This window comes from Desmodus rotundus, chromosome 8, assembly GCF_022682495.2.
Source record: "Desmodus rotundus isolate HL8 chromosome 8, HLdesRot8A.1, whole genome shotgun sequence".
Lineage (NCBI taxonomy): Eukaryota > Metazoa > Chordata > Mammalia > Chiroptera > Phyllostomidae > Desmodus > Desmodus rotundus.
In genome coordinates, this window is record NC_071394.1 from 29,361,694 (window position 1) to 29,377,337 (window position 15,644).

Here is a 15,644-nt window from a genome sequence, read left to right on the forward strand (position 1 = left end):
CTATGCTCCTTCCTTCCAGGCCCTCTCCCTTTGAGCCTTCTCCTTGAGCGGGCTGGGGTACCCCTGGCATGAGCTTCATGGACTCCCTCTTACAAACACTGCTCTCATCAAGTTCTCTTTCTGCTGAAGAGTTCTGGTGCCTTGGCATCGAGTTCCCCACCTGAAATGTATGGCTCTTCTTCCCCCGGCACAGAGAAAGTCAACTGTTCTTCCCACCCACTGCAATCCAAGATGAGTCTTTGGCTCAGTGAAATCATTCTCCTAACCATCCCCGATGGGCACACCTGCCTTTGTTCATATTCTTTCTGTCACCAGGAATGCCCTTCTCTACTGATACTACTTATCTTTCTGATACTGCTTATCTTTGAATACCCAGCTTTCCTGTCTTCCATCCTATGAGTTCCTGCAGTTATTCTGCATGTGTTATTTAGCTTGGTACTATACCCAAACTTCCTTTTTACTGTTACTTAACTTTTCTTGTGTTTCTCTTCAAATCAGTACTTATAATGAGCAAGCATTTACTGGATACCTATTGTGTTCCAGGTAATACCGAGTATTATGGATATATAAGCATGAATAATATACTCTCTTAGTCTCCAATCCAGTTTAAGGAGTTAAAAATACAAGGCATATTAACTTTAAGGTGAAAGTGTGTGCTTTAAATCACAGTTTAAGGCAACAATAGAAGAGACCTTATAAGGTAGTGCATACCTAATTGCCCAATGGTGCAAGAACTGCCCTCTCCTCCAAGGTTACATGACCTCTGAGGTCATACTACAGGGCCTGCGCCAGGCATGCTTTGGTCAAGACACCCAATGGCTTCTGTTGAGCTGAAGCAGGCCTACTGCAAGGGAGAAGAGCAGAGGAAGCTTATTAGCTATTCTGATTAGCAATTCTAATAGTGTGATATCACTGTGGGTGTTATATATATCTATCTAGCATATAGCAGTCAAGGAACATTAAAGCAAGAGCTCTGACTCAACTGAGTAAAAGAAAGAGGTAAGAGACAGCCACCTGCTATAATTCCCTGTATAACCTTTATCACTCCACATTTTTCTCCATTCTTGATTTCTTTGTTATAGTCTGTTTCCTCCCACTGCCCTTTCCTCCTCCCCCACTACAAGTAAACTCCACATGGGCAGGGACCCTGTGAGTCTTTTTCATATTCTATCTTCAGTGTCTGCAGTGCCTGGTTTATAGTAAGCACTCAAGACATGCTTGTTAGTTGAATGAAACTGTCTGCTTATTTAAATGATGGCTGCAGTGAAAGCCCAGAGAGTGGCCTTTTCAGGTTCGCAGTGGGGTGAGGTCTGCTCACTATGCTGTATCGATCTCTCCAGACATTACTGGCACATAGTGTTTCCACCGTAAAGGAGGCATCTGTTAATTAGGGACAACAGGGGACATAGAACTGCTGGGTTGAACTATTCCACCTTTTGATTGTTAAACATACGAGTTCTGGGTCCAGAGGCTGAACCCTCAATTTACTTTATATTATCATTCCTACTTGTGTCCTCCTTCTTGGAACATTTTAGAAGAAAGACCTTTGGAAATATAGAAATGGAGAGTTTTGATTTAGTTCTGCTTAATGCCACGAGTAGTATTGGACAAAAATAAGCAAGATGGAAAATATGCTAAATTCTGAGTAATCTGCATATTTGGTACTTCAATATGGAGATGAACTATTGTAGAAAAGATTAAAGACATTAAAATGTGATTTTAAAAACAATTGAATATGTAAGGAAAGAAAATAGCTCAATGAAGTGATTATTACTAAAGTAATCATAACCATGGTTACAGCATTACTGTTTTTTTAAAAAATATATATATTTTTTTAGAGAGAGGGGAAGGGAGGGAGAAAGAGGAGAAAAACATCACTGTGCAGTTGCCTCTTACATGCCCCCTACTGGGGACATGGCCCACAACCCAGGCACGTGTCCTGACTGGGAATCAAACTGGTGACCCTTTGGTTCGCAGGCTGGCACTCAATCCACTGAGCCACACCAGCCAGGGCAGCATTACTGTTTACAAACCTCTCTCACATTATCTTACACTCTCTGCATACCTAGAACTTACTCATTCAGCATTTGATTCATGGACATTTTTTCAAGGGCCAAGCCCTTCTTCTCAGGCACTTGGAATTCTGAGGAATTCACAATCACATTATAAGAAAAGAGTAAGTGCTATGAGGAGAAGTGAGCACAGGGCATTATGGGCATATTCAAGGGATGCTTAACTCAGACTGCTGGAGATCAAAGAAAATTTGTGAAAGGAGAGCAAGAAGCTGAATCATGGATGAGTAGGAATTAGCTGGTGAAGAAGACAGAATAGCGCAGGTCGGAAAGCATGGAAGTGTGAGAATACAGGGTGCACCAGGAATTTCAATTAGGCCTGTATGAATGATGGATGAATGGAAAGGAATGGAGGAGCCTTGAGAGAGGAGGCTGTACACTGTCCAGAGGATAGAAGAAGAGCCTTGAATTCCATGCTAAGCAAAGGCATGATGCTCTGGAGACAATGGGGAAACACTGAAGGATTTTAAACCAGGAGAGATGATCAGATATTGCAGCTACTCTTTGCTGCTTATCCATTGAGAATCCTCATCTTCTTCTTAAAGAATCCCAATTTTTCTCATACATCAGGAGGCTGCATTTTTTTTTCCAGTGGAGAGTAGGCCTCACCTAGCCCCAGGATGTAAAATTTGATCAATATAAGCCAACTTAGGTGATTCTACTCCATTGCCACTGCCTGGTTTAGCCATGGGCACGTGTCACAATTTTGTCCAAAGAGACTTGAGGAGAAATCTGCTTTGGGGCTTCTGGAATAGATTTCCTCTGTTAAAAAAGTGATATCCACTGTGGACAATCTTCTGCTATTGCACAACATGTGAGCATGTGTTGCTTAGAACAGCTGCAGCCATCTTGGGACCATGAGCGAGTCTGAAGACAGAAGTCAACATGCTGAGGATGGCAAAGTGGAAAGATGAAAGGAACCACGGGCCTTGATGTGGTTGATGGCTAAATGATGCATTCTGTAACCACCCACTCCAGAGTTCTTTCGAAAAAAATCCCCTTACTGCCATTTGGAGTTGGGTCTCTCTTTTCATTTTGCAGTCCAAAACATCCCAACTGATAAACTGATTTTCTATTATGAAAGTTTGCTGTGGCGGCAGTGAGCCAATTAGGTGGAAGGGAATTAAAAGTGCAGGTCAGAATGTTAGTAGGAGGCTGCTGCAGGAATCAGTGACAAGGAGACGAAGTCTGTAGGGTGGGGAGGGGGGAATAGGTTTAATAAATACAAGGGATTTGGAGTGAACAGGACTTGGAGACCTCCAGTTGTACGTCCCAGAGGGTTAAACAATTTCTAGATGTTGGTGCCAGACAATGAGTAGGGAACAGAGGAGGAGGAACACTTGTGGGTGCTCAGTGGAAATCATGCCATGTAGGCTACAATACCCTTTTTGCAGATGAAATAACCAAGTCTCAATTCACTAGACTGAACAGTCTGTGAAGCTACGGATCTTGTCTATCTCCTATACTAATGATTTTCCTTTGTCATACAGTGGATGATTAACAAGGATGCTTAATAATAAATGAGGGAGGTTTGAAAAATTAAGATAGCATATGCAGTGAGAAGTTGTGAAGTCAGGAAACACTCTTCAGGGCTCTAATTCTTCCTATCACACTGTCTACCACATGCCAACAATATCAGAAAAACATTGACTCTCAGAAGCACTGGAAAAAACTCTTACTGGTAGATGTAGAGTAAGGGTGGGCTCTCTCAGGTCACATTATGGAAGTATCTAATTTTTTCCATTCACTGTATATTTTATGGAAGACTTTCTTAAAACAGGAGATGTTTAAGAAAGATGAATTTAAGGACCTCTGAGAACCATGGATTGTATCCGATTGATGACATGTTTAATGAAATAGATTCCTCTCATTCTAACCTGGAGCTTATAATTGAAGAATCAGGGGCAAATTTAAGACTGAAGGCCTCTCCTGAGTGAAGAGGAACTGACCTAAATGACTCTGAGACTACTTTAAGTCACGATCTCATGTCGCCTTTAAAAGAGTCAGGGAACAACTCTTTACCATCTTACATATGAGAACCATTAAAGTGCTAGAAGATATTATTCAACATCTCAGTCTTTACTCCTGTAGAAGCAAAAAACCCTAAGTGTTAAAGTCTCTCTCATTTTTATATCATTCTCCCAATATTTTTTTCTATCTTTATGTCTCTTTTATCAGCATCCTTTGTTTCTTTCACATTCTTGAGCTGAGGGACCCAAAGCTTGTTGATAAATAATTATTTCTATTTTTTTATCTTCTCATGTCAGACTTACAAGAATTTAAATGTTTTCCAAAATTAAACTGAGAGATACAGAGGAGGCAAAGAAGTAGAAAACATTGACAACCTCAAAGAATTGACCACTGGGGATGGGAAGCAACATGCATATAAACTTTTACTAATTCAAGAAAAATGTTCCTGTGTAGTTCGAGGGCCAGATTGCAAACTATACAGAAGTGTTTTGGAAATTTAGAAAAGCAATAGAGCTTCAGGGTTTGTTAAGGAAGATCTCCTGGACACTGATGAATATACAGTGGGACTTAAAGAGCATCTGCGATTAGAAAGGAAGAATAGGAAGGAGTATGAAAGGAGGAGAAAGTGGAAGGAGGCTGGAGTATAAAGACATCCGGAACTGAGAGTTTATATGGAAAATTCATCTAAGATACTTAATTTTTTAACATCCCCCCCAACAGAGCTTTATTCAGATGTATGTCCATTTTGGATGTCATCTAGATGAATGAAAAATGTCATATTTCCCCCCCAAAGATGATCCTTTCATGAATTAGTCTACTGGGCTTTGATAATTAATAAACATCATGTTGAATTTTAATTCTATCTGTGGTCTTAATTAGCATTTTGATAGCGAGTATATGTGAAACCTTAAAAAATTAGGGCCCAGTTATCAGACTAAAGAAATTTGATAGGCCTACCACATGGTAGGGGCTCAACAAATATTTATTGAGTCAATGGGGAAAAGGAAAGAAAAAGAGACAGAAGAAAGAAAGGATGGAGTTTGAAAATATTATTTCTCATTAATTTTTCAAATGTCAGGTGAACAATTATTTAAATTGTAACTTATTATTTTGAATCCTATCTTTAGGTTTAATTCATTATAAATTGCTGTATCTTCAAGAATACAGGGTACATAATTGGTATATTTTTACTTTATTTTTTTTAGATTAACTATGGTTCTTCATCTTTTCCTGAAGTTCCTGAAATTTTCAATAGGCATCAAGAGTTATAACATAAACAGTCACATTATTTCTTTCAGGAATAGCCTGAACCTGAAATACCAAAAGATAGCTCAAGAGTAATAGTGGAAAACAGCAATTTGGTTCCATCTTACAATACTCTAAAGAAAATAAAAAGAATTCCAGGAAATGTTAGTTGCAGTCTAAATGAACCTCCAACTTTATATAAACCTTCCTGATTGACAGAGGTAGAGAGGGGAGCGGAACAAAGAACGTGAGAAGAAGTAAGCAGTTGCTTACAATACCAAACTCCTTTCCCCAGGGGTAAACTGTTCTGGAGCAGGAATGCAATGAAACCCTTTGCATAAGCAAGAACTGAGTAAGATAAACATGTCAGACACTGCAGTAGACTTGGAAGACTCCCGGCATTCCAGACTCCCCTGTGTTGTATATTGTGGGAAAGGGGCCACCGGCCTTGAAACCAAAGAGGCCTATTCTTAGGGTGACGTCTGCATTTAAGAGCAAGATAACCTTGGGAAGCATTTAGTCCTTCTGAGTCTGTTTATTTATCTGCAAAATAGGGATAATCATCATTATCTCATAGGATGGTACAGATTAAAAAAGGCAGTGTCTGCAAAAGCCTGAGTGTCCGATAAACAGTAGGAGCTCAGTAAATTGTGATTTGTATTAATTCTTAAGCAACCACACGGGGCTGAAATTCTCCACTCCATTGGGGCAAGAGGGAAAGGCCTCTTTACCTTTGTGAATACAATGAAATCAACTTATTAATTCCAAGCAGATATTCCATATCTACATTTAGATATCTACATGTATGGAATATCTACATGAAAAGAATAAAGCTTGAGCCAATTCTCAATCATCCAATGCAATGAAAGCAAGACATACAGTAGTCCCCCTTTATCAGAGGTTTCATTTTCCATGGTTTCTGTTACCCGCAGTCAACTGAGGTTTCCACATATTAAATGAAAAAATCCAGAAATAAACAATTCATAAGTTTTAAATTGTACGCTGTGTTGAGTAGTGTGGTGAAATCTCACGCTATCGGGCTGGGACATGACTCATCCCTTTGTCTAGGGTATTCACACTGTGTGTGCCACCTGCTTGTTAGTCACTTAATAATCACCTTGATCAGTGCAGCAGAGAGACAGAAAGACAGAGACCACATTTACATTGCTTTTATCTATAGTATATTGTTATCATTCTTCTATGTTATTATTCGTTATTGTAGTTAATCTCTTAGTGTGCCTAATTTATAAATGAAACTCTATCACAGGTATGTATGTCTAGGGAAAAACACAGTACATGGATAGTATAGTAATGTCGTATATGTAGTATGTATCTGCGGTTTCAGGCATTTCCTCAGTGGAATATCCCCCACAGACAAGGGAGAACTGCTGCACCCGGGAGGAGGGAGTACATGCTTTTTGTTCTACTCCTATGTTAGTTTCAGCGCCTCATCTCCCCTTTAACCACCCCCCGGTCACTACTCCAATTCACCTACAATCTGTCAGTCTTTTTCTCCTGTCTACTACCCAGCAAAATTATTTAGCTTTTCTCAAATTTTAAGAATACTCCTACTAAAAAATTTAAGGATCAGGGAAAACCTAAAATTCAAATAAATCATTCTACACAACTTAAAGACCCTGACCATGATTAAAAATGACACATACATAGAAAGTCTCGGCTCTGTCCATGTGATGCATAGTACTGTAGATGGAAATGTTTTTAAATGTTTCAAAATACAGTTAAAACATATAAAAACCATTGGAGAGAATTTGGGTTCTTGTATTAAAGGATAGCTCCTTCTATTTTTAGTTATGAAAGATTTTTGTAAACCTTAAAATCTAAAATATGCTTTAAATATCTACAATATGTCACGAATAAACTTTAAAAACATCTCAAATCCAAGTATGCTGTTCGTGAAATCTTTTCAGGCTAAAAAAAAAAAAAAAGAAAGAAAGCTGGAGTGGGGTGGATCTACAGACACTTATTTATTTTAACCTGTGAAATGTTTTGTAGCCACAGAAATGGTTCTGGAAACAGTAATGTTAAAACTGTTCAAAAGCTGAACTTTTGATTTGCAGAGCACAAATACAGAATAGTTTATAAATCGATCCTTTAACAATGATTTTGATTATGTATATAATGAATGGTGTTAAGGGAACAACCTCAGGTCATAGATTTTTAGTATCATCAATGGCCCTTCCCCATGGCCAGTCTAGGGCAAATTTGTGAAGTTGTATAAATTGGTCTTCATTAGGACTGTTCCACTTTCTAGTCCTGTAACCTCCCTAGGCCTCCTCCTGTTATATCATTTCATCCCTGCCCAGGAATTCTCTTAAAAAATATCAACCTGATAAGTCACCGATCAGGTTAGCCTTTGCCCAACCTCTTAATGAGTCTTTGCATTAGAACAGCAATTTTCAACCTTTCTCATCTCATGGCACATATAAACTAATGACTAAAATTCTGTGGCACATCAAAAATATATTTTTTTGCCATTCTGACAAAAAATATACTTTTGATTCATTAACACAGGCAGGCCATTGTTGTGTTGGCTGTTGTCATTTTTTAAAAGTTTGACACTCTAAGGGAAAGGAGGTCAGTGCCCTTGGCTAAATAGTCAGATATTGCATGTTTTAAAAATGCTTGGGGCACATGGGTTGAGAATAGCTGCATTAGAAAAAAGTGATTAGTAGGAAGTATCGCATCCTCAAAAAATAAATCTCTAATGATAAAATTTCGGACACCACCTTTTTTGGGTAGGGAATTATTTGGGTCAGAGATGATTTCCTAACACAGGACTAGAACTATAAGTATATTTGTAGTAATAATTATCTTCTATTCTATTTCTCAAATATTGATTGTGAGATCACTTGTACTATAATCACAAAAGATACCTGTTAAAAAAAAAAAGAGCGAGAGATTTGTAGGCCCAACCCCAGAATCATTAAGACAGACTCTCTGGGACGGAGAAATTTATAGTTTAGAAAAGGAAGGCATATGAGTAAACAAATACAAATGAGTACTACTATCCCAAGTTTGGAAATGGTCAGATTATACCTTACAGACAAGAAACTTAGGGTGTCCCTGAATTAATTTGGCCTATCGGTATTCATTGTGGCACGTGACGATAGAAGCTTTATTTGAAATTGTAGCAGAATACAAGGAACCCCAACTTTATCTTTGGTCTTACCAGGTACTCCAGCTTGGATCCAGAAGTTGATGTCTGCCCCTTCTCCATCACTGAAGACCTGTGTGACATTGACGGGCTGCAGCAGGCCCATGACCTCCTTCATGATGGCTCTGGCCTTGTCGCTGCCGGTGAACTGCAGCCCGTAGGGTAAGAAGGTTCCCCCGTCAGACTCCATCACCAGGCTGTAGTTGGAAATATTTGCCTAAAAAAAAAGACACACATGTTTGGTTTATTTTTGTTGCTTCTCTGCTTTCTCCTTGGGAACTATCAACAACAATAATCAAATACTTTCTTCACCAGCTCTTGCCAAAACGCATCTTGCTCTGCCTGACTTAGGGTCTGGCCTGCCTATTACCTAACTGTTCTGAGATGCACAGTTACTCATCCTGGGATTTGCCAAACTCAAGCTGACTTGGAAGGACTAAAGAATATAATAAATAGAAATACAAAGCTCCATATTAAAATCATTCAATTATTTCTACTAGCCATAGTATTCTTTTAACAAATTTTTCTTAAGTGAATAACTGCGTACCAGGATGTAATTCCTCCTATATGGTGGGGGGTCTCCAGATGGTACTACTGATGATCCAACAAAAGAAGGCATGCTCTGTGGACCATTGCTCTGCACATCTTTCTCTAAACAGATATTCTATCTTCTTTTAATTGTGGGTTCTGCTGAAGCTTAAAGGCATCGAGCTGACAGGTTTGTCTTGGGTTTCTGATGTTGTTCTTCCATCTGTTGCATCCCCCGGGAGGGAGGTAATAGAACAACGCATGAAACACTGCTCTGTCTGGTGTACAGCCATAGCACTCCAAACCCTGGCTCTCTGCCAGGCTGCTAGTGTGCCAACTCTTTCCAAGTAAAGTCTGGTAAGAAATCACACAGTGACTTCATGTAGCCAATATCGGCACAACAAGAGCTCAAAATGTAAGAAGCTCTCCCCAGGTTGCACAGCTAAATTGCCACACTGGCCTAAGACCTGCAAGTTTACGGTCCTTCAAACTGCTCTGGTCATCTGTTTCCCAGGAGACATCCACTTCTTCAAGACTGACCAGCTACTACCAACAACTACTAGGTTGAGTTACTCCCAAGCTATTCCTGGAGGGCACGGTATTCATTCCTCATTTTTCGCCTAGTAAAAATCAATAATAACATTTGTACAGTGCTCCCAGAGAGGTTTCATATTTACAGTCTCCTTTGATCTTCTTCCATAACCCATAAAGTAGACAAAGTAGCTTTATGGTTGATGCTGTTTTATAGGAGAGGAACTGAGGATCAGAGAGGTCAAGTGTTTTGCTCAAAGTCACTCAGTTGGCAAGTGGTAGAACTGGGTCTGAAATCACTGCTTTCCAAAACTCCACGCTGCCCTGGCTAGCACGGGGTCGAGTGATAACTTAATGCTTGTTCTGAATTAGGATGATTTTTCACTTACATAACCAATTAAGGGTTGCATAAAGTGTTTTTTTTTTTTTCTAAAACAGATTCCTTTTAAGTGATTTCCCAACTATTGCCATGGAAGTGTAAATGTTGCTACAAGGGCAAAAGCAGTGGTGAGTTCTCAGGGAAGATGTTGCCAGCATTTATAAGGACTGAACGAGGTGATGAGGTGGCCCTGGGATACCAATATTTTGTTGTTGTTAATCATAAGAAAGTTAAAGAGAAGTCTGCTCATATTTCTATTCTCACTTCTAAAGAATTTCTGCCTTAATGAGGATTTTCTGAGAAAGACCCAAGGCATTTATAATGGAAAGTGTCATGTCAGTTTTTCACTGTGACTACTACAGAACAGCAGCATCAGTAGAGTAAATAATGTGCAAAATATTTGCACTGATGCCTTGTATTCAGGACTTGTTTAACTAGCACACCAACGCTAGGGCAGCAGGTTGGCATGTCCTAATCCTCTCCCCTTGTATGCCCTGCTCAGCCCCACCCTAGACTCTCTCTGTCCCCCATGAAAGGGAGAATAGAAACATCATGACCTATTTGCAGATAAAAACAGAATTGGATGATCTGCTATGCGAGGCTTCCCACATTGCAGGCAAATCCCATCTTTCCAACATGAAATGAAGCAAAGTGCTCCTAATTATTTACTCTTTAGGTTAAAAGTGGAGCTAGGCAGCAGTTTGGCTGTCAGACCCAACACTAATAAACAGCCCAGCGAGGTGGACACAGCGCTGGACCTACCCTATTCTATTCCTGACTCAACACTGACATGCTGGCCTGCCAAAGGCGATGACTGGCTCTCTCCCTCTGTCTCCCTGCTACGTCACCCTGGCCTTTGGCTTCTCCACCTGCAGATTGGTACAAATGCTCTTTTCCAAGCTTAAATGATGAGTCTGTGCATATGAAAACTTTGAGCACCTTCAATTAAAAGAAAAAGAGTTTTGTAGGCCAAAGTCAAAGTGGTTGCACAAGCTAAACTTGACAGGGCACCTAACAAAATGCGCATTAAGGGCTTCTTGGCCGTCTTCGACTGCAAAGGAGCAGATGCCCTAGGGACGGCACACTGTAGCTTGTGAATGCCGCTGTGCAGTGTCATAGGATGTTGATAGGAACATAGAGAATACATAAAAAGGAACTTTCAAAGGTGTATGTGGCAGCCAGTTCAGCAGAGAGCGAGAGAGTGAGCTTTGGAATTAATCGGGCTGCATTTGATCCTTGGATTGACCGGACTCCATCACCACGAAATGGGCATGGAAATGGCAGCCAGTTCATGGAGGTTGGGAAAGAATGCGTCCTAAAGCCTGGTGCACAATTAGCACTCGATAAACAGTTGTTACAGGTCTTACCCATTTAAACCATTCTGTTAGCTGCTCATAACGATGTTGGGCAGCATTTTGAAGTACTTCCCACATTCCAGACACTGTGTGAAACACTTTACAGCTTATCTCACGTAATGCTCACATTCTACGGATATAGTTCTTATTACACAGGTGAGGCTTCACTTGACTCAAATAAAGTTTAGTTGGGTCAACTAACTTTCCCAGGGTTGCCTAGTTAGGAAGTGGGCAGCCAGAATTCTGATGCAGAGGTCTGCTGCCCAACCAAGCGCTCTCTACCCCTGCACGGCCCCATCTGCTGGCACTCCCAGTGTCAGGCTGCACATCCTCCCTTTTAATGTGAAATGCAGAGATTGTAGTTACACAAAAGCATAGCGTTTGAAATTTTTTTATGATCATAATACAAGGTCTACTTAGATTTTATCACCTTTGCTAATAGAGTAGTTTAATTAAGCACAGAGAAGAAAGAAAGCAAACCCTAAAACAAAAACAACAACAACAAAAACACCCACTATTGCTCTGTAAATTCCTTCCAACTAGGAGTAAAAAGCTTGAAATAATACAAGATCTTTTCAAGCTGAATTAGACAGGATGTAAACTAGAATTCTGGCGTACGTAGAGACATGTTTGATTTCTATTCATGTAGAATTTTATTAGCTGCTGCTAACGTGATGGCAGCATTCTATTGTTTACTATTTATGCATAAACATCTCCATGTGTGTTCAATACAGAGCTAAGAAAACAAACCACCCACCGTCCATGACACTGCTTTTTCCTGCTCACTTCTGGAGTCATCGTCTAATTGCTAGCACATGGCGAAGGAGTTGGGAGAACAAAATGTCTCTGCGCAAAGGAACCGGATGAGTGAGCTGGGTCGCTGGACTGTTAGACCTGCCGCTTCTCATAACGTGCTGTCACAAACAACCATGTTCCTTACTACGCCGTAGTCACTGGGGACACACTCAGTGTAGATTTGAGAAGTTGATTATAGCTAGTGACAGTGGAGCAGAGCCGTGCTCATTTCACTCAACGCGCTTTAGCACACATAACACGATATCCGCCGTCCTGTTCACAGGGTGTAGGAAGAAACCGCCTTCTAGAAACTGAATGCTTTATTGCTAAGACAATCAGCACTGATTGAGACAAGCTAAGGCGTACAGATGAGGAGGCTGAGCAGCTCAAAGATAAGCTCAGCTATTACCTGCAAAGCTCCATTTTGCTCTCTTAATAAAGAGAAGCATCTCTTTCTTAGGAGACATGGAAACTGTCCTTCACTGCCATGTAATGTACCTAATGCAAGGTAGAGAAATGCTCCCGAGTAACCCCCCAGGTTGGGATCATTGGATTAGTTAATATCTGCATAGGGTTGAAGGATTCATAACTTTGTCTTGTGCTAGAATCACATCCTATCACACTTTCCTTTTTTTTCCATTCTCGAAGGGTCAGGTTACTCTGCCAAAGAACAATTTGGTAACCATTAGCATTCTTTGGGTGCAAAGCAAGATTAAAAGGAAGGAAAGTGTTTAAAACAAATATTGAATATTTTTAAATGTTTACTCCCTAATATAAACACAAAGATGATGTTTGTGTTCTTTGCTTTTATACAATTCCAGGTGATTCTTCTTCAGAAATAGAAACGCAAGTTCAACACCTCCATCCCATCCAAATTTGGCCTCTTTTTTGTTTTAAAGCTTTCATTTTCTCATAACCTAGGTGACATGTGTTTGGTTTGGAACTGAAGTGACATTGCAGTCCCAAAATCAAATGAGGAGAAAAAGAGGCTTCTAATTATTCAAATTAATCATGTGGCCTCCTCAATTCAATCTTCAAAACAGTAAACTCCTTCCTGACCCAGGGCAGTCGTTCTCGGTGGTGCTGTCCTGCCCCAGCAAAGGTTAATGTTTTACAGGTGATGGTGGTGCCAGTTTGGTCAGGTGGTGGGCTCCAAACAAGTCCTCAGAGCCAAACTGTCCAATGACACCAGGTGCTGACTTGTTGCAATCATCTCTTCCAGCTGTGCCGGTGACCCGGAAATTCCCAGTTCAAGGGGGTAGGGGCTTCTTCCCAGGCCTTCAGCTCAAACACATGTCGTGGTTGGGGGGTCTAGGTAAAGAGGTACCTCCCTGCTGTGCAAAGCTAAGAACAGGTTTCACTTCCTGATCAGGTCTACCCTGAAATTCAGACTTTTATTTCTGACAGTCTCTAGCGTTCAGTTTTGAACAGCCTTGGGTACCCAGGGGAGGGCCAGGCGTGGCGTGATGACAAAGTGGAGTGCTGTAAGTTATTTTTATTTGACAGCTAAACTGGCTGCAGCTCGGGGAGATGGGTAGACTTGGGTAAGTTACATTAGTACTACAATTGCAGGCACCTATGGTGGTTTAGCCACCATTCTGCCTGGAGATGGGAATAGGATAAATGGCTTCTGGAGATCTCTTGCCAGCCCCATCTTCGTGTGTTTGTGTACGGAAGGGTTCTGCTGTGAGACAAACCTGTGTTTTCAGGCAATCCGATCTTTACACTATCTGAAGCACTCTAGGTCTCAGTGAACCCCCTCTGCAGCTGGCTCACATCCACAGATAGCCCTTAGACTTACTGAAAACACGTGATCCCACTGCAAATGTCCCTGTGGGAACGCTAGTGAGCCAGAGACTGGAAATCGTACACAGACATAGGCTAAAAGAAGTAAGAATTTTATTTATATTACCTAGGAAATAGGAGTATATTCACATGTCTTTTAGGGAATAAAGAAACACATGACCCAAGATAAACTTTAAAATGGTTTACATGGCAAGTTAATATCTGTTTTTATTTTATCCCTGCATGTTGAAGCAACATAACGTACTTTTCGGACTGTAAGACACACTGGACCATAAGGCATACCTAGGTTTTAGAGGAGGAAAACAGGGCGAAAAACCCTGCTCCACCGCCGCCGCACCACCCCCCTGCCCCTATGAGCCAGGTAAGCTACATTCAGACTATAAGACACATCCCCATTTTCCTCCCAAATTTGGGGGGAAAAGTGTGTCTTATAGTCCAAAAAATACGGTAATCAATAGTTAGAAGCAGTGGTACTCAAGGTCTCCAAAATTAAACTTTGATTCCTTTAATATAACACATTGGTCAAGTTTTCATGTTACTAGTTTCATGTGTATTTCAATATTGCGGTTGGAGAAAAGAAATCTCCAGCACAGCTGGCTGGCTTTGTGAAAGCAGCCTCTCTGCCTTTTTCTTTCTCTGGCCCTCTCATGTCCTCCCCCTCATACTATGTCTCTGTCTGTCTTCTCCCACCTGCTACCTGCCCATCCTTCCCCATGCTCAAAATGTAAGAACTCAATTGCCTGAACCAGGAACCCTTTCTTCAGTTGACCTTTCTTTTCTGACACTGCTACATGCTAGACAAATAATAAAGGCATGTTTCTGGGTTCTGATGGGGCTGTTCTACCAGCCAAGGCAGTGGTTTACTTCTACCCCCCTTCTCTTGTGTGGGAAGACGGCAGCAACTTCAGGTCCCTTGCTAAGGTTACAACAGACAGATGAGTTCATCTTCTTATAGGTACAGTGGTCAGGCTATTTCTTTTAAAAATATAGTATTTATTTTCTAATCCTGCAAAAGAGGCTACTCTGTACTCAAAAACTAAACTGTTCACTCAGTCCTACAGCAAATCACATTAAAACACAATTAACCACTAATTCTCCTTTCTTTATAACCTACAGCAGTTTTGGATTATGACGATGTCCTCACATGTTCACTTGATCAAGCACTCTTTACTAATATTAGTAAAGATTCTAAACATAATTTCGAAGTAATTCTGTTTTCTTAAGCATGACTTTCCTTCTTCTCTCTCCAAGGCACAATATTGAGTGTGAAATGTCATAAAAAACAATAATACCCAAATATGAGTTTCAGGGCTCTTGGTTTACTCAGGTGGTTTCATGCCCTATCTCTCCTCTACCCTCCCATGCCTAATATGCTTATCTGCTATGCTAGGCTGTTGCGATTTATTCAATTTGTTTTTAAATACCTACCTTGCTCCTAAAAGAATTCAAGGCTTCCTATAATAAAAACAAATCCTAATACCCTCTTTTAAAAGCAGGTATACTTTCAGGAACTTTCAAGAAAGTGCCCTGAAGGCAAGGATCAAATCTAGTTGGACCTCTGCTCTATTTCCAGCTTAAATAACAGTGCTCATCACACAGTAGGTGGTCAATAAAAGTTTGAGAACAAAGAAAGTCACATCAGGAGAATTTGACAGATTCTCCAACAGCAGCTCGAAGCTGTAAGTTAGCTCCACCCAGAACATGCTGCCAGGGTAAGAGAAAAGCCTGATGTACCGGAAGCTCTCCCTATAGAGGAAGAGAAAGCACACTACCAGCTCCTTGAAAAA

General features: G+C 40.6%; 1 protein-coding gene across 1 annotated transcript in view; it reads right to left on the reverse strand.

The window, feature by feature from the left end:
• CPQ (carboxypeptidase Q) overlaps positions 1-15,644 on the reverse strand; it is a 399,977-nt gene that overhangs the window by 67,630 nt on the left and 316,703 nt on the right. The window contains exon 7 of the mRNA XM_053930262.2: positions 8,479-8,680. Within this exon, the coding sequence (XP_053786237.1) occupies positions 8,479-8,680 (202 nt within the window). The remainder of the gene's footprint in view (positions 1-8,478; positions 8,681-15,644) is intronic.